The 24,432-nt window shown below is 46.6% G+C and overlaps 2 protein-coding genes across 3 annotated transcripts in view; one reads left to right on the top strand and one right to left on the bottom strand.

The window, feature by feature from the left end:
- LOC138453050 (uncharacterized) overlaps window positions 1-16,442 on the bottom strand; it is a 275,851-nt gene extending 259,409 nt beyond the window's left edge. The window contains exon 1 of the mRNA XM_069605506.1: window positions 16,337-16,442. The gene's annotated coding sequence lies outside the window, so the exon portion shown is untranslated. The remainder of the gene's footprint in view (window positions 1-16,336) is intronic.
- LOC138453051 (sterile alpha motif domain-containing protein 12-like) overlaps window positions 1-24,432 on the top strand; it is a 250,784-nt gene that overhangs the window by 35,361 nt on the left and 190,991 nt on the right. For both annotated transcript variants that reach the window (XM_069605508.1, XM_069605509.1), the window contains exon 2: window positions 20,804-21,005. In XM_069605508.1, the coding sequence (XP_069461609.1) occupies window positions 20,988-21,005 (18 nt within the window). In that variant the 5' untranslated portion in view covers window positions 20,804-20,987. The remainder of the gene's footprint in view (window positions 1-20,803; window positions 21,006-24,432) is intronic.

Genomic DNA, 24,432 nt, shown 5'->3' with positions numbered 1-24,432 from the left:
AATTCAACGCCGGAGACTTCAAGGTGAGGAGGAAGGAGGAGGAAGGGGAGTCTGGGATATCACAGGAAGAAGAGGAGTCTACTGACCTTCCTGACAGTTTGCAACGCCACGAATGCGACATGGCCACTCCGCAGCAGGTTCAGGAACTTGTAGCAGCCGTCCAAAACTTGGGCCTGGAAGTCCAGAATCTAAAGGGCTCAAACGCTGTGCTACAACAGAGGATGGCAGAGCGAGAACTACCGACAACTGATTTGCCTCCCTTACCGTTAGTCTCTGGTAAGTTTGATGGGACGCCCAAAAGGCTAAAGGAGTTCTTGGATGCGTGTCACTTACATTTCTCATTTCGTCCACATGCCTTTACTTCTGGACATACCAGGGTTGGTTTTATGATAACCCACATGTCTGGCAATGCCTTGACGTGGGCCACCCCTTTAGTCAATAGAACTGATCCTGTGCTCCAGGATTATGAGGCTTTCAAAACCTTGATGAAGCAAACCTTCCTTCGAACAGAGAGCACCTTTCTGGCCTCCGAGGATCTGTTGGACATCCAACAAGGAAACTCAGATTTAATGTCCTATATCACCTCATTTAAGCAGATCGCTGCGGAAGCTGGATGGCAAGAACAAGCCCAGAATGTCATCTTTCGGAGGGGTCTGCGAGAAGAGTTAAAAGATGAACTTGCACGTATCGAACGCCCCTCAACTTTCGCCGATCTAATCACTGCAACACTTCGGATCGATTTCCGGCTGTCTGAACGGCGAGCTGAGCGACGAAGGATTAAGAGTGGTCTTCCTGTGCCCCCAGCTGCTTCTCCTTCTGCACCATCTCCCTCTACTCGTCTCTCGCGTGAAGAGCCTATGCAGATCGGCATCACCCGTTCTCCTCTCTCGGCAGAAGAACGTACGAGGAGGCGAGAAGGGAATTTATGCATGTACTGTGGATCTTCAACTCACCTGCTTCGAGAATGTCCTGATGTACCTCCTAGGCGCTCGGGAAACAAGCACCCTCGGTAAATTTGGGGACATATTACCGAGGGAAGGAATCCAGTCCCTTTGTTACCCTCTCAGTCACCACTTTGGAGTGTTCTGACGATGATCGTCTTATGGTGATGACAGTCACTCTTTTGAACGGCCAGACCTCAATTCAGACTCAGGCCCTTCTGGATTGTGGGGCTGCAGGTAATTTTATAGATACCCACTGGGCAGAGAGTCAAGGACTGACTCGGATAGCCAAGACCGAGGATCAATCGGTGGAGGGAGTTGATGGCGAACCTTTGAGCTCAGGCCTTATTACCCATTCTACCGAAGTCCTCACCATGCGTATCATGCAACATACTGAACGCCTTTCCTTTGACATTATCAGAGCTGCTCACTTCCCTTTGATTCTAGGCATTGGATGGTTGCGTCGGCATAACCCTACCATTGACTGGTCTAGAAACCTGTTAAGTTTTCATTCAACCTTCTGCAAGGCAAGCTGTTTGCCGAAGCCTACCTTTTCTATGATGCAGACTTCCTGTGGGACAGAATCCAAATCCATACATTGCTTACCATCCTATTTAAATAGTTACGCTGCGGTTGTGACAGAGAAGATACCGTTAGAACTTCCTCCTCACAGACCCGAGGATTGCTGCATAGAACTGCACCCAGATGCCTTAGTCCCATTTGGTCGTATGTACCCCTTGACTATGCAAGAAAAGCAGTATCTGAGAGACTATCTCGACAAGAACTTAGCTAATAAGTTGATCAGACCTTCTAAATCTCCTGCTGGTGCCTCTTTATTCTTCATTCCCAAGAAAGACACGCAAGAGCTACGCCCCTGTATTGATTACAGAGGATTAAATAAGGTAACCGTCAAGGACAGATACCCTATGCCTCTCATCTCTGAAATCATACATGCCGTACTGTCAGCTACAGTATTTACTAAACTAGACTTACGCAACGCTTACCATTTGCTTAGGATTCAAACCGGAGATGAGTGGAAGACAGCCTTTAGGACCCCTTATGGTCTGTATGAGTATCAAGTGATGCCCTTTGGCCTTGTAAATGCTCCATCGATATTCCAACGTTTCATGGATAGACTTTTTTCAGATCTTTTAGGACATTCTGTCATCGTTTATCTTGACGACATATTGGTCTTTTCCCACTCACAAGTTGAGCATAACACTCATGTCAAGGAAGTATTTCACAGACTCAAAGACAATCAACTCTCTGTCAAATTGGAAAAGTGTGTATTTTCGGCCACGTCCATATCATATCTGGGGTACATTCTTTCCTCTGAGGGAATTGCCATGGACCCTCAGAAGGTCAATGCTATTCTAGACTGGCCGTCTCCCAAGTCTGTTAAGGACATCCAAAGGTTCCTTGGGTTATCGAATTTCTACCGGAAGTTCATACCCAACTTCTCTCAACAGGTACTCCCGATGACCTCACTCCTTAAGAAATCTTCCTCTCCTTTCCAATGGTCTTCTCTAGCCGAAGTGAGTTTTCAACAACTCAAGCAAGCCATCTGTTCAGCTCCCATATTAAGACAACCTGACCAGCTCCGTCCTTTTATAGTGGAAACTGACGCATCTTCTGCTGCTATCGGAGCAGTGTTACTGCAAGAGTATGAAGGGAAGGAACATCCAGTGTCCTATTATTCCAAGACACTTAACCCCAGTCAACGTAACTACTCTGTGATAGAGAGAGAATTGCTGGCTATGAAATTAGCTTGCACAGAGTTGCGACACCTTCTCCAAGGTGGAGAACACCCTTTTACCCTCCGAACAGATCATAAGAATCTACAGGTATTACGTCAATTTGAATGTTACAACACAAGACAGGCAAGGTGGGCACATTTTTTCGCCCAATTTGATTTTAACATTACTTACATTCCGGGTGAACATAACTTAGTGGCAGATGCCCTGTCTCGACGTAGTGACTACCTGTCTGAACAAGAAACAACTACAGAATTGATGTTTGCAAGAACTCAGAGGATAGGAGCGGTGTCCACATTCCTGCAACAGGTCAAGGACAATTCTGGAGGGAGATTTGAAACAGAAAAGGTTAACAACAAGAGCGATTATGTAATCAAGGAAGGTTTATATCTGGTTAAGGACAAGTTGTATCTGCCGACTCCGTCATTAAGGAGAACAGCATTATCCTGGTGCCATGATACCAAAATTGCAGGCCATCGTGGAATTCGGAACACGCAAGAACTCTTATCGAGATATTTGGCCTAGGATGAAGGAAGAGACCCGACAATACGTCCAGTCTTGTGTCACCTGTCTTCGTAACAAGTCGTCCACACAAAAAGCTCTGGGATTGTTGGAATCCGGTGCCATACCCACAGGTCCATGGACCACTATCTCGACTGACTTCATTGTAGAGTTGCCAGTGTCTCAGGGCTGTACCTGTATAATGGTGGTCATCGATTCATTCACTAAAATGGCACATTTCTCACCCCTACCTGGTGTACCTTCTGCATCTCGCATGGCTGAAGTCTTCTTGAGTGACATATTCAAGCTACATGGTATGCCTACTAAGATCATATCAGACCGTGGCAGCCAGTACACTTCTCATTTCTGGTCTGCCTTATGCAAGCGATTAGGTATTGAAAGGGCCTTGACCTCGGGATTCCATCCACAATCGAATGGACAAACTGAACGTCTTAATGGTACGTTGGAGCAGTATCTCCGGTGTTTTGTCAACCAACAACAGGATGATTGGGTCCAGTTACTCCCTACGGCCGAATTTTCATATAACAACACCTGCCACTCTGCCTTAGGTTCCAGCCCTTTTTTTTGCTCGTACGGGTATCATCCCCGTACCTTTCTTCCCTTGGCAAACATTGAGTCCTCGGTGCCCTCCGTGGAAGCTTCTTTAACAACTATCCGAGAAGCCCAAGACAAAGCTAGACTAGGACTCTTAGAGGCACAAGAAAGGAATCGAACCCAAGCTAATAAACACAGGAGACCAGTGCCCAATTGGGGAGTCTGATCCAAGGTACTTCTATCCACTAAATTCCTACCACGTTGGGTTCACCCGTCTAAACTGTCCCCTAGATATATAGGACCATACAAAATAACACATGTAATCAACCCAGTAGCCTTTCACTTAGAGCTACCTGCTCGATTAAGTCGGGTACATCTGGTGTTTCACACCTCTCAATTGAAGACCTTTATGGAAGATAGGTGGTTCCGGAAAAGGAAGAACACTCCAGTCCCTCCAGATCCCACTGAAGACGTCTATGAGGTATCCCAAATTTGTGACTCACGATATCATAAGGGACGTCTAGAATACTTAGTCCACTGGAAAGGATACCCGAGGTCTGAAGACACGTGGGAACCTAGAACACATTTAAAGACACCTCTCCTATTGCGTAGGTTCCATTTCAGACATCCCAATAAACCCGGTGGGGTGGACCTTAGGAGGGGGCATACTGTCACGCCGCAGGGAAACTGGCGGCTTTGGAAGAAGTGGAAGCTGCGCCCGCCCTAGCGGGTTCCGTCACGTAAATTTTGAGCGTGCAGTGCAGGTCTAGTTGTCGTTGCGGCGTACCTGAACTCGGTATTTAAGCCTTTTCACTTCCGGGGTCAGGTGCGTTGCAACATACAGTGTTTTCGTCCTGTTCCTGCGCCGCTGTCATTTTTCTGAGTAGCAACATTTTCCCTTCCGTATTCTTTGTTTCACTCCTTCTTCCCTTTCTTTCGCTCCGAACCTTCATCTAGGTTTTTCTTCCTCGCCTTCTTGCCCTCTCCTCCTTGTCGGTTCCGTTCCCATCTAATCACCCTTCCTCCCTTCCGTCTTGAGTTTTTCCTTCTATTCTTTTTCCGTCTTTTCTAGTCTGCTCCCCGTTAGGATTTCTCCACTCTTGTTCCTCCTCTTATCCTCCTTCTTTCCTATCAGTGATATCCTGGAGTCGACCTCAGCCTGTCTTGTGGATTGCCTCGTCCAGCCCTTGTCTGCTAAATCTGTACCAGAGTTACCTCCTGTTGATTCCCGTGTACCGACCTCTGCCTGCCATTTGGATTGCTTCGCCTAGTCCTCTTCTGTTTTATTGTTCTGGAACTTTCTTTGATCTGGATCTTACCCGATTCTTCCTGGAATTTCTTCGATAACTGGACCGTGTTCATCCGATTCCTCTCCTTCTACTGCAGCCTCCGGAAGGTATAACCAATACCTCTCTACGCTTGAAGATCTTATTCTTCCGGGGTTTTTTGTGCCATTGGCTTTTTCCCCGAATAACTGCGCCCGAGGAGGGTTGCCACAGATCACCCAAAAGGGTGTCACTGTGGCGTCCTACCTTGGTCGTCCCTATCTTCAAAAAAAAGGGGTGAAGACTCGAACTAAGGACAATCCAACGCTAATTCAACGCCGGAGACTCCAAGGTGAGGAGGAAGGGGAGGAAGGGGAGTCTGGGGTATCACAGGAAGAAGAGGAGTCTACTGACCTTCCTGACATTATGTAGCATTGCCTTTGACATGTTATAAGTGTCAGCAGTTTGGACATGTGGCGAGAGTATGCAGGAATGAGAGGCACTGTGGGAGGTGTGGTGGAGATCATGATATTAAAGAATGTAAGGTGGAAACTCCGGAGAAGTGTGTGAATTGTGGAGGGGCACTCTACTGCGTTTAGGGGGTGTGAGAGTCAAAGGGTGGTGAGAGAGGTGGTGCAGGTGAGGGCTGCGGAAGGTTTATCTTATGCGCAGGCTGTGGCTAAGGTGAAACCGGTTCGAGTAGTGAGTGAAATGTGTAGGAGAGAGCTGGTGGTGGATGAGGCTGCGGTAAGGAAGGGAGTGGTGAGAGAGGTGAAAGGCGCAGAAATGGTGGTTGTCCCGAAAACTGAGTTTATGTGTTTTATAATAAATGTGCTGGAGCTGGTTCAGGGGAATTTGTCAGTCAGTGTGTCGCATCTTACGAAAGGAGTGGTGGAAGCAGGGAGGAGGTTTTTGAATGTTGTAGATGTGTCGGAAGAAGATGTGTTCAAGAAGGTTACTAAAGTGCGGAAACAGAGTGGGGGGTCGGCCTGAGAATTTTGCAGTGGAATGCGAGGAGCTTGTTGAGGAATGGGCAGGAGTTGAAAGCGGTGTTGTGTGGGGAATTGAATGATGATGTGGTTTGTATTCAGGAAACGTGGTTAAGGGGTGATCTGAGGTTTGTGATTCCGGGTTTTGAGTTGTTTCGTAAAGATAGGACGGAGGGGACGGGGGGGTGTAGCTGTGGCAGTTCGGAAGGGGTTGGTTGCAGGGGAGATTGTGGTAGATGGAGCAGTGGAGGTTATCGGGGCGGAGATTCGGGTAGGAGGATCAGAAGTCTTAGTGTTGAATTATTATAATCTGTGTGTGGTGGTGGAGGTGGATGTGCTGTCTGAAGTGATAAGGGGACATGTGGGACCTTGTGTTTTATGTGGTGATTTCAACAGTGCCAATACGTTGTGGGGCAGTGATCGGACGGATGCAAATGAGGAACTGTTGGAGGGTATAGCGGATGAATTGAGTCTGTTTTTGCTGAATGACGGTTGGGGCACACGATTGGATGCGAGGACTGGGAAGTTGTCGTGTTTGGATCTGACTTGGGTGTCTGCTGCGATTGCGGGTGAATGTGACTGGATGGTGCGTGAGGATGGGGATATGGGGAGTGATCACTCTGGCATTTTAGTGACTGTAAGGGGTGTGGTAGGGGTCAGATCCCGGATGCTTGGAAGTCGGTTGAATTTTAGGAAGGCTGATTGGGAGTTGTATAAGAAATTGTGTCAGGAATTGATTGTTTCTCGGGATAGGGATGGGGGGGTGGATGAATGGAATGAGCATTTGGTGCATGGAATAAGAGCGGCGTCGGTAGCGGCAGTTCCGGAGTTAGAGAAGGGGAAAGGGGGGAAGGTTGAGGTTCCTTGGTGGTCGGTGGAATGTTCACGGGCTGTGGCAGCGCGTAAGAATGCGAGGGCCAGGGCGATGAGAACGGGAATGTTGGAGGATTTGTTGGCATATAAGAAGGCAAAGGCGGTGGTGCAGAGGGTGATTAGGGAAAGAAAGCGCAGATATTGGAGGAGCTATTGTGGGTCTCTGGGGAGTAATTCTGATGTGGGTGAGGTTTGGAAGCAGTTCAAGGGGATGTCCGGGTTAATGAAGTCGCAGGGTGGCATGTCTGTGTTGTTGAAAGGGGTGGCGGTGGTCAGTGAAGATGGGGAGAAGGCGAATTTGCTGGGGGAACATTTTGCGGGAGTGCACAGTTCAGAGAACTTCCCGGAGGCAGTGAGACTAAGTTTGGGAGTGGTTGAGGAGGAGATGCGGGAGTTGTTGGCGAATGTTGGGCCTTGGGAAGAGCAGTGTGAGGCTCTGTTTTCTATGGCGGAGTTGGATAGGGCGATTCGGAAGGGGAAGTAGTCAAGTCCAGGGGGAGTCATGTATGTATTTTTGGAGAAGTTGTCGGTGGAATGTAAGTTGGAGGTGTTAGCATTGTTCAATGAGATCTGCAAGAGTGGAGTTTTACCGAGATTATGGAAGAGAGCGATTGTGGTAGCGATTTTGAAGAGTGGCAAGGTCCCGACGGAGTGTAAGTCATATAGGTCGATTGCGCTAACTGTCGTGATGTGTAAGGTTATGGAACGGATGATAGTTGAGCGCTTGAGGTTCTATTTGGAGTCGAATGGGTGTCTGAGCTATTTTCAGAGTGGGTTCAGAAAGAATCGGTCAGTGGCAGATCCGTTAGTGAGGTTGGTGACTGGATTGGAGGAGGCGTTGTGTGATGGGGAGATGGTGGGGGCGTTCTTTTTGGATTTGGAGAAGGCGTATGATATGGTGTGGAAGAATGGGTTGCTGGTGAGACTGTTGGAGATGGGTGTGAAGGGGAGGATGTTTTGGTGGATTAAGGCGTTTTTGGCTGACAGGACCTTTCAGGTGAGAGTGAGGGGGGTGTTGTCTGAGGTTTGGAAGATGGAGAATGGGACACCACAGGGGAGTGTGATTAGTGCAATGCTGTTTAATGTGATGGTGGACGGGTTGATTCGAGCTTTGGAGGGTTTCGGGTGTCAGGTGGATTTCTTTGCAGATGATGGTTTGATATGGGTAAGAGGGCGAAGTTTTTTGTTGATGCAGAATCGGTTGCAAGCTGCGATAGTGCGTATCGAGGAGTGGTGTGGGAAATGGGGCTTTTCGATGTCTGTGGATTAAAGCGTGAGTATGGTTTTCTCAAGGAGAAGAGTGCAGCAAGGGTTGGACTTGGTTTTGAAAGGTGAGAGGGTGAAAAGCGTGGAAGAGTTTCGGTATTTGGGGTGATTTTGGATTGGAAGTTAAACTGGAATTTGCAGGTGAATGGAATGGTGGATAAGAGCAAACGAAGGTTGAATTTGTTGCGGGCGGTGACTGGGAAAGAGTGGGGTGCTCAACAGAAGTGTCTACGAATGTTGTATAAGGGGTTAATTTTGAGTGTGATGGATTTCGGATGTCAAGTGTCAGTGGGTTTCACGGCAAGTCAGAAGTTGCGGTTGGACAGGGTTCAGGCAAGGGCATTGAGGGTGTGTTCGGGTGTGATGAGGTCCTCTCCAGCGAATGCGGTTCAGGTGCTTGTGGGGGAGATGCCGTTGGGGTTGAGGAGAGATGCGTTGAATATGAGATGGTGGGTGAAGTGCAGTGCGAAGAGTGTGGCTCATCCGGTGCGTGAATGTTTGAAGTATAATTGGAGGTTTGATTATTATAGGGACCGATGGAGGAGGAAAGGAGGCACTTTTGGGTTTCACATGTGGGAAAAGGGAGTGCAGTGGGGTGTGGGCGATTTGATGACTGTAACAGATACGGATTTGGAGAGATGGCCGAGGTGGATGATGGGGTCTCCAAAGGTGTGTTTGGAGTTAGCGAATGTGGTGTCGAAGAAAAGAGGATTGCGGAGCGAGATCAAAGCTTTGGGCCAGGCGTATGTGGCAGGAAAGGAAGGATGCAAGGTGTTTACGGATGGTTCGAAGGATCCTGTGTCTGGGAGAGTGGGTATGGCGTATTATCTGGAAAGCACTGGGGAGTATAAAGTGGAACGATTGACGAATGATGTGTCAATTTGTACGGCTGAGTTGATGGCGATTGCATTGGCGATCGATAGGGTGTGCGAGTTGGGGTTAGATAAGGTGGTGATATTTTCAGATTCATTGAGTGGGTTGCAGGCGATTATGGCGGGGGATGGTGATAGGAAGGACGTGATTATGGACATCAGGAGGAAGATTGATCGGTGTGTACACGGGGGAATGGATTTGGAGTTGGCGTGGGTCCCCAGTCACAGTGGTATTTTGGGTAATGAGTTAGTGGATCTGGCGGCGGGTGAGGGTATGAGTCATAGATGAGTGGCAGGAGAGGTGGGTGAGTGGGGTGAAGGGCAGGTGGATGTTTGGTGTTCGTGGGAAAGTGTCGGAGAAGGTGGATGCAGGGAGTCTGGAATGGAGGAGCGGGGAGGAGGTGATTCTGAATTGGTTGAGGATAGGACATGCGGGACTGAATGATTGTTTGTTTCAAGTGGGGAAACGTGGGTCGAGAGATTGTGCGGTGTGTGGTGTGCCTGAGACTGTGGGACATTTTCTGCTTAGGTGTGAGAGGCATGTTGAGGAGAGAGAATTGATGAAGGTTCGATTGTCTGCGCTGGGTGTGGCTGAGCTGAGTGGGAAGACTTTGCTGGGAGGTGAAGGGGAGAGAGGCAGGAGGAGGAATAGTGTGATGTTGGATTTTGTGAGGCAAACGGGGTGGTGGGAGGAGTTGTGAGTTTATGTAAGCTAAGAATTGATTGGTGGGTCTTGTGCACATCATCCTTTAGGATGGGGAAGCGCCTGCGTGGGTCCGCCCACGCATCCGATAATTAAGAAGAAGAAGAATGGAGGCAGCCCAGTGTAAAATGCCAGGCAAATCACCTCTGAACGAAAGTAGCAACAACAACCTCTTATTTCAACTTGCACAATTGAACGAATAGCAAGTTCAATTCTCGATACCCTGGCACATGTTACTTGTGTGCCAGCTTAGTGGGTTAGGGCTCCTGTTTCAGAAATCAGTGTAAGTGGCCCCACCTCTCATCTTTATGGAGTGGATAAAATGAACAGAGCGATTGGAGAGTTCGCCTATTAGCCAGTTTTGTAGAATAACGCCTTTCCTTCTGGCTTTTTTTTTTCAACAAGATTTCTCGTGCCCTCATTTATTCTGAAAGTGCTGTTTTTTGTGATTCTAGTAAGCGTGGCGTAGGCTTTCAACCATGAATTCGTCTTCGGTCGGAGTGATATCTTTACACTATATTTTGTGAATGCAGTTGTCGCTCTGAAGTGGAGTGCTTAAAAGTAGGGGTGTGTTGGGGGTGACTGGAGATTTGCGGAATGTAATGGGCACACCCTTCCTTATTGTTGTCCTAGTTATTTGTTGTGCGCCTTGTCTGTTGAGCTACATAGTGCTAGGCGTGTAAGATATGATAAAATAGGTTATTTATAACGTGCTTAATACCCAGAGGTTTCTAAGCGCGGAACCGGGGATTGAACCTGTGGTGCTCTACGTCGTCTTGCTTCCAAGGCGAGCACGTTGCTGCTGAGCTATCCTCCCGAGACAGGTATATATTTTCATGCGGCTAGAGGCACTTCTGTCTTGTGTGTCCACATGGGGACCTTTGTATTCTTATTGAAAAAGTCTTGATGCTTGTACAGGAAGGATACCTGCCGCATCTGTAGCACGACATTCCAGCAGTTGTGAGTCAGTAAGCACCCCGCGCTGCTGTTTCACCTGCAATAGACACCAACACTCATGGCTCATGCGACAGGGAGTAACTATCCGGGCACTTGTGGGCAGGGTGCAGCAGGGACCCGCAAGCTACGATTCCAATAGGTGGGAGTCATTTTCCGTGCCCAGGTTCGACAGCCTTGTGATATAGAGGGAATTAGCTGCTTATTGTGTAGTATACACACAGACACAAAGAAGCTGAACCTGCAGTTACACCCTAAGGGCCTGCCTCCCACCACAACAGGTTGGATGGGTTCACAATTACACAAAGGTGCGTGAGACTTTACCCCTTTTTTAAGAGGGGAGGTGCTGTCACCAGAGTAAAAAAAACTCACAGTCGAAAAAAGAAACAATAGTTTTTGGTAGATTTCCATGTTTATGTGAAATCCCCTTCACATGCGAGTCACCCAGCACTTTTGCTGGATTTGTTTGTCAATTTCCCTGGGTGAGTGGGAACCTTTATCCACACTCGCTCATTCGTTTACTCTATGTTTAGGATCCTTTTGTATGTCTTTTTATACCCTTTTCTTGGAGTCATGCTTTCCTCCATGTTTTGTGGCATCTGTCGTTGACTTTTGCAGCGCACAGGACTCTGTGCAGTGTTGCTGGGAGCCCCTTGGCCTTTCTTTTTTATGGTTTGTTGTTCCCCTTGTGGGAACACATGCTCCCAAGGGCAGGGGGATATTTAGTACCCTTCCTATCTTTTGCTGTTCTGAGATCGGCACACCCCAACTTATGCGGTGTGCTGAGGGGCTACACTATAACCCCTTCCTCACTACTCCTGTAACAATTTGGTTACAGTGACAAGCTAATCTGAATGGCTGGTGGCAGTAGGGTTATCCTACCTACCTTTGTGCAATTTTTACTCCCAGGCTGTACTCACAGCCTCAGTAATGGATAGAAGGGTCACCATTGATCCAAAATGGTGACAGTGTTCTTTTGTTGCCAATTCAAGATGGATTGTCCTTTCTTGGTCCTTCTTCTGATGTGCAGTGTGTTGGAGGTCTTGGTTTGACATTTGTCTTAGACAGGATCCCTTTGTGAAGCCTGAGAACAGGAACCAGGGGAGAACTCCAAAACTATGCTGTTGTTTGTCTGCTGCTGTGCCTGCCTGGAACCATTTCCAGCTGGAGGCTGGCTGTCCTAGAGGACAGCCACCATCCATAGTTTGAATGGTACATGCATGCTGATTGGTTGGGTTCCTGTATAAGAGGCATGGATCCTGAGGCTGAAGACAAGCTGACTGGAACTGAAGAATCGACACGATTACTAAAGCAGCCGGGATCCCACTTATAAAGGTGAAACAGATCATGGTAATGTGGGCTGAGGGTCGGCTACACTCTTTAAGAGGGGTGTGAACGGATAATAGTAGCAACCCAAACAGTCTCATGGTATTCCAGTGGATTTGCCGCTGCAATACTGCCAAACTCGTAATGACGGCGATAGACTTTTAATTAGACAATACAAATGCACTCAAGCAACTGGAAAGCGTGGAAAAACCCATCCCTGTAAAGAGACCCCATCAATGTGGACTTGGATGGAAAGGCACTCTGGGTGGATGAGCAGCGGTGCTCATGCCCTTCATTGACACAATGTAAATGTTCATAAATCTCTTAGAAGATAAGGTAGAGACGGGTGGTGGGGCTTAAAAGTCACTATGATCACAAAGATGGGACAGAACCTCTCCACAGTACATTATTTCTTTATATTGGGTGCTTGCCGGCATTGAGCAATGCTTCTGTGTGCTTTTCTTCAGTTGAGCTGCCATTGAGACAGGGCAAGTGGCGTTGATCCAACAGCAAGTCGACATTGCATTGTGTCAAGTCAGGGCTGTGTGTGGTTCGTGTCTGTGCTCGAGATGGTGCGAGTCGATCAATCTCATTAAGTTCAAGCTGGTGGTCAAGTCTGGTTGAAACAATGCTTCCCCTGGGTCAAGTCGGCATAAATCATGATGGCTTCCAGCAGATAAAGTTAGCAGTCGAGTGGGGTTGAGATCATTGTCCTGTTGGGTTGGAACGACACTCGGGATGTAGTGAGCCGGATCCTTCCACAGACGCGAGCCAATTCCTAAGTCGCAGCGATGGTGATGTTCACTGGTGTGGGACAGTATCGAGACAGCTCGAAGAAGCAGGCAAGTATTGCAAAGTACGTGAAGTGCCACAAACCGCACCATGGGTCCTGTGTTGGCTCGGAGGGTATAGAGCATAGTTGAAGTGGCTCAAAGATGTCTCAAGACTGTAAAACGGCATTATAGCTGCTTTTGGACTTCTGAGTTGTATGTAAGGCCCAATCCCAGGACTATAGGACAAGGTATATTCTTCTGTTTGGCAACTACCAATCCAGGGAGCTTGGCTCATACCTGTAGGGGATCATTCACCTCCAGTAATCTGGTTCCAGTGCAGCCAATAGAGAGGCTTTGGTCCAAACATCAGTTCACTCCCAGTGCTCTCTGGGGATGGTTGGGGTACAGAGATTTCCTCTGCCTTGGAGGGCTTCTGTCTTCACCTCTATGGCAGAGGAATTTGGAATGAACTGCACTCCCAAAAGAGGTGCAAAAGTGTATCCCTTCTTTCTTTCTTCTCTAATGGTACAAAGACTAATCAAATAAGGAGTATATTTCCTCTCCATATGAAGGCAAATGCCACTGGGGATTGTCCCAAAGCAAGCCTGCTGTATGGGGTCCAATCCAAGTGGTTGTAACAAGTGCCCTTTGCCTTAATACATCTCACCTAGAGCAGCTTGCCTGTAGGAAATGGAGGGGGCAGGAAATGGAAGGGAGCGATAACAGAAACCAAGATGGATGGACTCTTCTATCAGCCCATGCCTGCTTCCTGGCTTCTCCAACCAGATCCCGTCCCATGCCCGTCCCATGCCTGCTGACAGCAAAGATACTCTAGTGATCAGCATCCTGGCGAGAGGGTTGCCTTTATTATTCCACCGCCTGCCTTTGACTCATGGTTCCCAGGAGACCTCCTGGGGGAAGTTCTCATTCCCAGGGAGGTGTTACCATTCCTGTAGGAGAATCAAATAGTCAGAAGAACGGCTATTGTTCCACATGGCTGTAGTGGAGACAGTCAGGCCAGACACCATTTCATATTAGTCATAGTTGCCACTAGTGGGATTTCAAATTACTGTAGCTATATATTTGTGTGCTCTTATCATTTGCCATGTCACACACAGCCATGGCTTACATTTAAAGATGTAAGCATCACCAGACTGGCTAATGTTTACAATTATTATAATTTAGTTAAGCGTGAAGAAGATTAAAAAGCCACCACTACCAGCAGCAGTTCCAACAGTAGTCAGGGTTGCACATGTGAACTTTGAACCTGCACTGTGCCACTTCAGATGTGATGCTGAGGGAGCCAAGAGGCTGTGTCAGCAAAGGCACATGTATGTACTATAATATTTTGGCATGGAAAATGTATTAAAGAGGTTCTGATTAGTAGACCTCCTTTTTAGCAATCGAATTACCTGCACCATTTTATGGACTAAAAATCAAAAAAGCAAGGGCTTTCTCACCCATGCAGGTGGCAATCCGTCACAGGGAGAGAAAGGAAAGACAGGAAATATAAAGCGAGTGAAAATAAAGATAGAAAAAAGCAAAAGAAAATACTGATCTAAGGAAAGAGAAAGATGGAAAGAAGCAGACCAAAAGAAAGAGCAATAAAAAAAGAGAGAAAAAGCAGGGAAAGAATGAGCAACAGAGAAAAAGGAGAGATACAAAGTTAGAATGCATGAAAGGTGGAATGAAGTGAAAGTTGAAGATAGTGTGGGGTATTTTACAGCACCAGGATAAACTTTGACATGTGGCTATGTGGGGCCTAGCAGTGTACGAATATTGAAAGCAAACCAGTGGACATCAGACCAAAAGGCCAACATTTAACTCTGAACTACTAAACGTTTAAATAGTGATTTTTGAAAAAGGGAAATAAAAACGAATTGTGCGCTGTGTTCGAGTGACAAAGCCAAAAGAAATTAGGCCTACTTTCCATTACTGGTGACAGATGCACTAAACTGCAAATTTGCTAAAACAGAGAGCTGCCATGCAGAAGTGTGTGCATTTTGCAGCTTGGATGGAACTATGAACACATCACAGGGATCGTAATTGAGGGGAGCTGGGAGCTATTTAGCTCCTGCTTGAAGCCTAAAAGAGCCTGGTTAGCTTGCCACCAACAGTTACCAGGAGCTACTTTTGGCTCCCCAGACCAACTGATGCCAAACAAACACACCTATGTGAATGTAACTCTGCGAATTTGGGACAATGTTTAAACATTAAGACACATCTATATGGCATTTAAAGCATAAGGGGTCATAAATAATGGGTAAAATGATGTGGAAGTTAGATTTGCATAACGCACGCACTAGCTCCTCATTCCGCAGTGGTAGCTGGTCACCGGTTTAGGCTGGATACCAGCAGCTGCTTTTAGCTCCTGCCTATCCGATCTTAATTTCAATTCCTGCATCAAATATGAAACTCCATTGCCAGAGTAATTTAAACATATATCAGTTTGTAAGGTTGGCCATGGATGGCATGGTGCAGGACACAAATACATATGATTTGATGTGCATATGATGTGATGTAAAAGATTAAAGCAGGTCTCATGTAAAGAAATAAAAATGCAGGATTTAAAAACACTAATTTCTGTGCTGGAACACTGTAACGGTTTATTGAGAAGCCACCCTCAACACGGGGAGTTCCTTCCCTCCCACTGAAGGTGTGATGCAACAAACTGTTTAACAGGTTCTTTTCTTTGGCCCTATCTCTGACACATTTCATGCCCCTTAGATCCCTCTCCCCTTAGCTAACAATGAGCCAAGGACCAGGCCGGTGTACGGGAAATATATTGGCATTTATTAAAAGTATTGGAAATTAGCACGAAAATGCCAAACCCCACTTTATTCGTGGCACAACACAATCAACTTCTCTCGGCATAAACAAATCACACAAGTGAGTTGAAAATAACACAATCGCAATTCTTCATTTTCTGCAAATGTCACTTCACAAAATAATTACACTGATCAATAACTAAAGCAATTATTACGCAGTGTTGCGTGATTTTGATTTTTCTGCGGATTTAAAAGGCTAGGATTTCAAGATTGATACAAATACATATGGCAATTGTGATTCCGCCCACACTTTTGGTTTAAAATGAACACAGGGTGATTTAGCGGTTTATTTTTTACCCCCCCCCCACTTTGGTCTGTGTTGGGGGAGTCAGACAGAAAAATTTGAATCATTTGGGGAATTCAGAATTTCAGACCCCCCGCCACTGAAGGGCCTGTGTTGGGGAAGCTTGATAATAAGGTTGGACCAATTTAAGAACAAAGACACCCTTGTTCCTTAAAGAAGTCGGGGTCAGAAGGACAACAATGATTACCCAATTAATGTATACGCTATAGCTTTCAGTGCACACTGGGAAGAGAGCTTTGTTAATTTCGAATTTTAACAAATTCACCCATAGTATTCTACTGAATGGGGAATTAATTAAATTAATATGTTAGTTGAATAGGCTAAGGATCTACACAGTTTTGCCCCACCCACCCCCACCCTTTATAAAGAGAAAGGATTCAAGGCAAGCAGACTCCCCAGCCTTTTGGTTTCCCAGGGCTCAGTTCTACTTACATAGAAAGCCTCTGTTTCAGGTTCAGGAAAAAAAGCTGCATCTCAGGACACTCTGGAAAGATAGGTCAGGGGTCTGGTCACTCCACTCTCAAAGATGGCCTCCCGCTCTCCACCACAGGACCCAGTCAGCTTTGAGGCCTTCCTAGGAATAGACAGCTCCACCCAGATGCACTCTCAGCAATCTCCTCTTGTGTTTCCTTAGAACTGCCACATGGCAAGTTTCAGCAGTCCTCTCTGTCTCTCCTGTTCCTTTGCGTCACCAACTCTCACATTTGGAACATGTTCAGATCTGCAAGAAACACATCTTAAATAGCCATTCCAGTTCCATGAGTCACAGGTAGATTAATTCTATATCTCCCAAATTCTCTGGAAATTACCTAACAAATGGTATGTAGATGAAATAATTCTGCCTTATGGTTGCTGAGCAAAAGGCCTAAATGATAATAGTTGTTTAAAATTAATTGTGAATCTTCATGTGGGTCAAATGGCCCTTCTCCTTCCTTCCAGCCATTTGTCTTCACTGGGTCAGCCTGTACCCAGAGTTTTTTTTTATCAGTCTCTTTGTGTTGGAAGCTTGCTCTTTGAAGTTGTTGCCCCCATTTTCACACATATTGGTTATGCTCCAGCCAAGGTGAACTTCTCCTGCAGTCAATACCTGTCAGAGCCAGCAGATCTGGAGAAAACTGAATTTCGACACCTTTAGCAGGACACTTTATTGCAGTTGGTAATTAGATGGGACGTCCAGGCTGGAAATGGGAGATTTCCTTGTGAAGTTTCACACAGCCAGCAAAAGGGTTTGTCTTGGGCTGACATTTTTTCATGAACACAAAGTGGCTTTTCAAATGTCACTGCAGTTTTGTATGTAAAATCTAATATACATTGCTTTTTGTCAACCCGCACATCATGTCTTTTCCCTGACATTTTTCTGTTAGCAGTGATACATTTCACATTTAAACCGCTTTTATTTGCACACACCTGTGCAGGCTGTTTTTGTTTCAGTGTTTAAAAATCCTGTTTTCCATGTGACAAGGATCTTTGATTCCTCCTTGTTTTATAAATTCAAATGCTGCTTTTCCTTTGAGAATGACAGGTAGGCCCCTTTCCACATGGCTCTTTAATTGTACTTAAAAAACAAAACAATGGCCAAGCTGTTTTTGTTTCAGTCTTTAAAGTCCTGCTGTTCATGTGAAAGGGATTTCTATTTGGGGCCTTTGAATGCACCCCACAATACCTAAAGAAACCTTGCCCCTATTATACAACGAAGGTCAAACACTCCTTTGCCCCTCTATATGGAAACTCTCTGAAGCTTAATAGAGCCTGGAAGGGGACAGGGCTTGTGCCTGTGACAGAGGGTATTGGGGAGAAATGACCAACACTGAGTAAATAAAGATTTAGCCCATGGATGTTTTAACTCTGTAAAATACTCGAAATTCAACTTACTGGTGAAGTTCTGGGCTAATTGACAGTTACTAGAGAATGGCATATGATTCAGGGGGGCTGAAGTATACCCCTCTACTCAAGGAGATAAGAAAACATGTACTCAGGTCGCCTTGAAATAATGTTATGGGATCTCATTGCAGAGTAAGGCAACAAAAGCCATAGGGCTAAGCTACCCTCAGGGCTGGGAACAGAAATGTGCCATTTTAGTGAATTAATAATATGCATATAAATGAAGGGACTCATAGGATTGTATGGGGGATCATATTTTGCTGATAAACAGCAGAACCATAATAGGTACAGAGACTGCCCAGACCATTCCGGAAATCACAGAAAAAGCCTTATGGATAGGAATCCCCTCAAAAGTAGACATTGGGGACCAGAGCTATAGGCTAAAATGTTAATGTAGCTTCCCAGAAAATGTTAGGGATCAGAGAGTCAGGTGTAGGATAGCTTATTAAATCAGATACCTGTCTGTAGAATGTCAAGATTTAAACTGAACTCTCTTCTGGCGAAATTGCAAAAATCTGCCATTTGCAGATGTAGCCAAGTGCCAACGCCAGACACGGGTCATTGAGACTGGCATGATCAGACCAATTTAGAAATATATGGACAGCGACCCTTATTTGAAAATTGGAAACAAGTGTTGTGTTGACGATTTTTAAAGTCATATCTGAGTTGTTTAGAAATGTAATTTCAGATGGGTGGCGCAAGAACTCCCAGAGATGGGGCCTGGAGCCCTGGGAACCAATCAAATTGAAGGGGCTAGGCCTTGTTCGGGGGAGCAACAAGAGATGCCCAATCAGGAGTATTATCCAATGAGCAGGCCCCTCATAATTGGTATTACCTAAATTGATCGTTTACAATTGTTCGAATGAACAATTGACCGAATTTAAAGGGTCACAATTGACCTTTTCACAATTGACCGCATATATATTGCTTTGGTAATATATATATATATATATATATATATATATATATATATATATATATATATATATAGGGTTTTGGGCGGGTTTGGGTTGGGTGGGGGTTTGCGGGGGGTTTCCCCCCGCATATATGTTACAATTGACCTTCACAATTCGGTCAATTGTGAAAAGGTCTATTGTCATTCGAACAGTTGTAATATGAACAATTTGTATACAACCTCATAATTTGGGTATTATTGGGGTGTGGTTAGGAGTTTTCCAAACTAGACACCCAGCGGGAAAAGGGGACTGTCTGGCTGACTGATGGAGACAAGAAGGCAAGAAGGAAGGTGGAACTAAAATCTGGACAGAACCAGGAGGAGGGCTGGGGCCATCCATAACAAGAGGCAGACAGAAGGATTGAGGCTGAGGGCCATCCATAACCAGAGACAGGAGGGCTTTTGAAGTACCCTCCATGACCAGGTCCTATTGCTTCCCATGGGAGGACACAGGAAGCCTGCTGACTTCTCCTTTGCACAAACCGAGAGAGATTCCAAGTGAGTAAATGTGTCCAACAGAATAAGCCAATGTGGGGTTCTATTTGAATGAATGTCTTCTCCTATATAGACATTCATGGGTTGGGCATCCGGTAGATCCCTAGCGCTTTTAGAAATCTTCAACATCTTTGCAACTGTGAATACTGATATGCTCATTAAAATAATTGTGGATCATCAACTACCCTTTGCCAACCCCAAAAAGAGGATTATTGAGCAAGTCAAAGGAAAACATAGTGTTAAGGAGTGCGAAAAGAGGGTTATGGAGCCAGTCGGAGGGAAGGAAAATGACAAGGAGGGCGAAAGGGGGGTTATCGACCTAGTCAGAGGGAAGGGAAGTTCTAAGGAGGGCGAAAAGGGGTTTATCGAGCCAGTCAGGGGGAAGAAACGTGCTAAGGAGTGGTAAAAGAGGTTTATGGAGTCAGTCGGATGGAAGCAAAGTGACAAGGAGGGCAAAAAAGGGGGTTATGGAGCTAGTCAGAGTGATGCAACGTGAGAAGGAGTGTGAAAAGAGGGTTATGGAGCCAGTCAGAGGGAAGCAAAGTGATGAGGGGTGTGAAAAGAGGGTTATGGAGCCAGTCAGAGGGAAGCAAAGTGATGAGGGGTGTGAAAAGAGGGTTATGGAGCCAGTCGGAGGGAAGCAAAGTGATGAGGGGTGTGAAAAGAGGGTTATGGAGCCAGTCGGAGGGAAGCAAAGTGATGAGGGGTGTGAAAAGAGGGTTATGGAGCCAGTCGGAGGGAAGCAAAGTGATAAGGGGTGTGAAAAGAGGTTTATGGAGTCAGTCGGATGGAAGCAAAGTGACAAGGAGGGCAAAAAAGGGGGTTATGGAGCTAGTCAGAGTGATGCAACGTGAGAAGGAGTGTGAAAAGAGGGTTATGGAGCCAGTCAGAGGGAAGCAAAGTGATAAGGGGTGTGAAAAGAGGGTTATGGAGCCAGTCGGAGGGAAGCAAAGTGATAAGGGGTGTGAAAAGAGGGTTATGGAGCCAGTCGGAGGGAAGCAAAGTGCTAAGGGGTGTGAAAAGAGGGTTATGGAGCCAGTCGGAGGGAAGCAAAGTGCTAAGGGGTGTGAAAAGAGGGTTATGGAGCCAGTCGGAGGGAAGCAAAGTGCTAAGGGGTGTGAAAAGAGGGTTATGGAGCCAGTCGGAGGGAAGCAAAGTGCTAAGGGGTGTGAAAAGAGGGTTATGGAGCCAGTCGGAGGGAAGCAAAGTGGTAAGGGGTGTGAAAAGAGGGTTATGGAGCCAGTCCCAGGGACGCAAAGAGATAAGGGGTGTGAAAAGAGGGTTATGGAGCCAGTCGCAGGACGGCTTAAGCAACAATAAAAACAACCCAAAAGGAAAAAATGATGAAAACATATCAGGATCTGTTCTGAGGTTTTATTAAAGGTAATTGGCCAATACAAATAGATTGTAAGCAGGTCTTGGAAATATTACCATTTTGCCATGAATGCTTTGCACCCTGCGGGTGATTTATGGAAGCTAAATGTTACTTATGTTGTGCAATATTTAATGCGCTCATTCTTTTGAGGTGATTCAAGGCCTAACATCCCATTACTTCTTTTTCTGTGTAGGTTTTTAAAGGAGGAGCAGGAGGCGCTTAGAATCAAGAGCAACTGCCTATTGCAACACAATTCCATCCACAAATCTTGCAGACAGCGCCGCTCCCACCCACCCCGCCCACCATGGCACAATACCTACACTGAAGGTTACAGATGAAACTAATAAGAACCTTGGTGATGCCCTCTGTAGACTCAAATGGAGACCCAGTCCCAGGTGAGTCTGGTGTAAAATGGAGAGAGCCTGGGTGATGCCTTCTGTAGACTCTAATGTAGACCCCGTTCCAGGTGAGTCTGGTGTAAAATGTAGATAACCTGAGTGAGGCCTTCTGTAGACTCAAATGGAGCCCCACTCTCCAGTGAGTTTGGTGTAAACTGGAGAGAGCCTGTGTGATGCCCTCTGTAAACTCAAACGGAGACCCAGTCCCAGCCCAACCTGGTGTAAACTGTAGAGAGCCTCGGTGATGCCCTGTGTAGACTCAAATGTATCCCCACTCCCAGGTGAGTTTGGTGTAAACTGGAGAGAACCTGGGTGATGCCCTGTGTAGAATCAAATGTAGCCCCAGTCCCAGGTGAGTCTGGTGTAACCTGGAGAGAGAGACCTTTGTAAACTTAAATGGAGACCCAGTCCCAGCTGCACCTGGTGTATACTGTAGAGAGTGTATACTGGGTGATGTGTCTGTAGACTCAAATGGAGCCCCATTCCCAGGTGAGGTTGGTGTAAACTGGAGAGAGCCTGAGTGATGCCCTCTGTACACTCAAATGGAGACCCAATCTCAGCTGAACCTGGTGTAAACTCGAGATAGTCTGGGTGATGCCCTCTATAGATTTAAATGGAGCCCCACACCCAGCTGAACCTGATATAAACTGGAGAGTGCATGGGTGATGCCATCTGTAGACTCAAATAGAGCCCCCGTCTGAGGTGAGACTGGTGTAAACTGGAGAGAGCCTGGGTGTTGACCTATGTAAACTGAACTGGAGACCCCGTCCCAGATGAACCTGGTGTAAACTGTAGAGAGCCTGGGTGATGTATCTGTGGACTCAAATGGAGGCCCAGTCCCAGGTGAGACGGGTGTTAACTGTAGAGAGCCTGGGTGATGCCTCTGTAGACTCAAATGGAGCCCCATTCCCAGGTGAGGTTGGTGTAAACTGGAGAGAGCCTGAGTGATGCCCTCTGTACACTCAAATGGAGACCCAATCTCAGCTGAACCTGGTGTAAACTCGAGATAGTCTGGGTGATGCCCTCTATAGATTTAAATGGAGCCCCACACCCAGCTGAACCTGATATAAACTGGAGAGTGCATGGGTGATGCCATCTGTAGACTCAAATAGAGCCCCCGTCTGAGGTGAGACTGGTGTAAACTGGAGAGAGCCTGGGTGTTGACCTATGTAAACTGAACTGGAGACCCCGTCCCAGATGAACCTGGTGTAAACTGTAGAGAGCCTGGGTGATGTATCTGTGGACTCAAATGGAGGCCCAGTCCCAGGTGAGACGGGTGTTAACTGTAGAGAGCCTGGGTGATGCCTCTGTAGACTCAAATGTAGCCCCAGTCCCAGGTGAGTTTGGTGTGAATTGGAGAGAAGATGGGTAATACCCTCTGTAGACTCAGTTGGAGCCCCACTCCCAGGTGAGTTTGGTGTAAACTGTCGACAGCCTGGGTGATGCCCTCTGTAAACTCAAATATAGCTCCAGTCCCAGGTGAGTTTGGTGTAAACTCGAGAGAGCCTGGATGATACTCTCTATAGACTCAAAAGGAGCCCCACACCTAGCTGAACCAGATATAAACTGTAGAGTGCATGGGTGATGCCACCTGTAGACTCAAATAGAGCCCCAGTCCCAGGTGAGACTGGTGTGACACGGAGAGGGTCTGGGTGATACCCTCTGTAAACTCAAATGGAGCCCCAGTCCCAGGTGAGTTTGGTGTGAATTGGAGAGAAGATGGGTAATACCCTCTGTAGACTCAGTTGGAGCCCCATTCCCAGGTGAGTTTGGTGTAAACTGTCGACAGCCTGGGTGATGCCCTCTGTAAACTCAAATATAGCTCCAGTCCCAGGTGAGTTTGGTGTAAACTCGAGAGAGCCTGGATGATACTCTCTATAGACTCAAAAGGAGCCCCACACCTAGCTGAACCAGATATAAACTGTAGAGTGCATGGGTGATGCCACCTGTAGACTCAAATAGAGCCCCAGTCCCAGGTGAGACTGGTGTGACACGGAGAGGGTCTGGGTGATACCCTCTGTAAACTCAAATGGAGACCCAGTCCCAGATGAACCTGGTGTAAACTGTAGAGAGCCTGGGTGATGTATCTGTAGACTTAAATGGAGACCCAGTACCAGGTTAGGCTGGTGTAAACTCGAGAGAACCTGAGGCGGGTGGAAGAATTGGAGGGGAGAAGTGGTGCTTTCCATCAGCAGAAGCTGCTAAAATCTATGGTTTTGATAGAAACATGTGCGCTAGTGACACTGCACGCATGCCCTAAAGACTGACACTTTTCTAATTGAATCAATACAAGCTTTATTCGGCACAAAAAACACATCCTATACAGTCCATCAGTGCAAACCAATCATGGAGCATGCAGGAGTATCATATGGTTTCCCCTGCAGATGCAGCATAGGAAGACATGAGCACATAGGTTACAAACTATCCATCCTCCCATCGCACGGTGGTGGGTCGCCCCTAGAGGCCATCTGTCTAATACATTTCTGATGGCCAGAGCACCTGTGGTTACCCACAAACCGTGTCCCCAGTGGCAAGGCGTTCGCCCCAGTTAGCACAGGATTAGAAGCCCTAGTTGCTACCAAAGAATCAATGAAGCGCTTTGAAGCACATCACCTGCGTATAAGCACTTTACAAATAAACAATTACAATTACAATGGTAGAATCACAGTAGGGGCTGATCAAGATTGTACTCATTAATGGGGGTGGAGTAGTCGTGTAAATATTCAAGATGCCCTTAGCTACTCTCTGATCCCCGAGTTCGACCGGGAAGGCGTTATACGCCCCCCCACCCCGTGAGCCCCAGACTTCCAGTGTTTATGCAAGCATACGGCTTTCAATGGGCTACCAAATGGGGCACGTTGTTGCCACCCTCGCCCCAGGATCCAGGCTCCACCAAACCCCCCTCTTCTCTGAGTCTCAATGAGGATCAGCAACAACTCTAATTCATGAAAGTGTGGTTAAGCTTCCGGTCAACTAGAAAAGGTGTTGCTGCTTTCTAGGAAATGCTATTTCTCGAGAGGAAACGTGTGCAGTAGGATACCTTGCATGTGCCTTGTATTAACTCCTTTTGTGTGATGTGCAAAACCAGGGCTCTTGCAGGAAAACTCCCCTGGCAGTGCCTGTCCTGCATTTCTGATGGTTGCTAGGGTTATTGTCAAACTGTAAATCAGGCACATGCAAAATTCGAGGCTTGAATGCTAGGTCGCTGCATTTTCACTTTGACAGAATATGGTGCTTTTAAGGAAAGTGTTCTTGCTTCGTGGAAGAACACATTCATATTTGTGCATGCACCTCAGAATCGGGATCCTCTGTGTGGGTTTAGAGATGGGAAAGACTGCAGATTTTACCTCGATAATATTGTCTTTGTGAATTTTTTCTATTCTCTTTGCTGGTTGTGTGGCAATTTAGTTAAATACCTTCTGTT

The sequence above is a fragment of the Ambystoma mexicanum genome, chromosome 4p (assembly GCF_040938575.1).
Source record: "Ambystoma mexicanum isolate Mex_15411 chromosome 4p, UKY_AmexF1_1, whole genome shotgun sequence".
Lineage (NCBI taxonomy): Eukaryota > Metazoa > Chordata > Amphibia > Caudata > Ambystomatidae > Ambystoma > Ambystoma mexicanum.
This window is presented reverse-complemented; position numbering and strand designations above follow the sequence as displayed.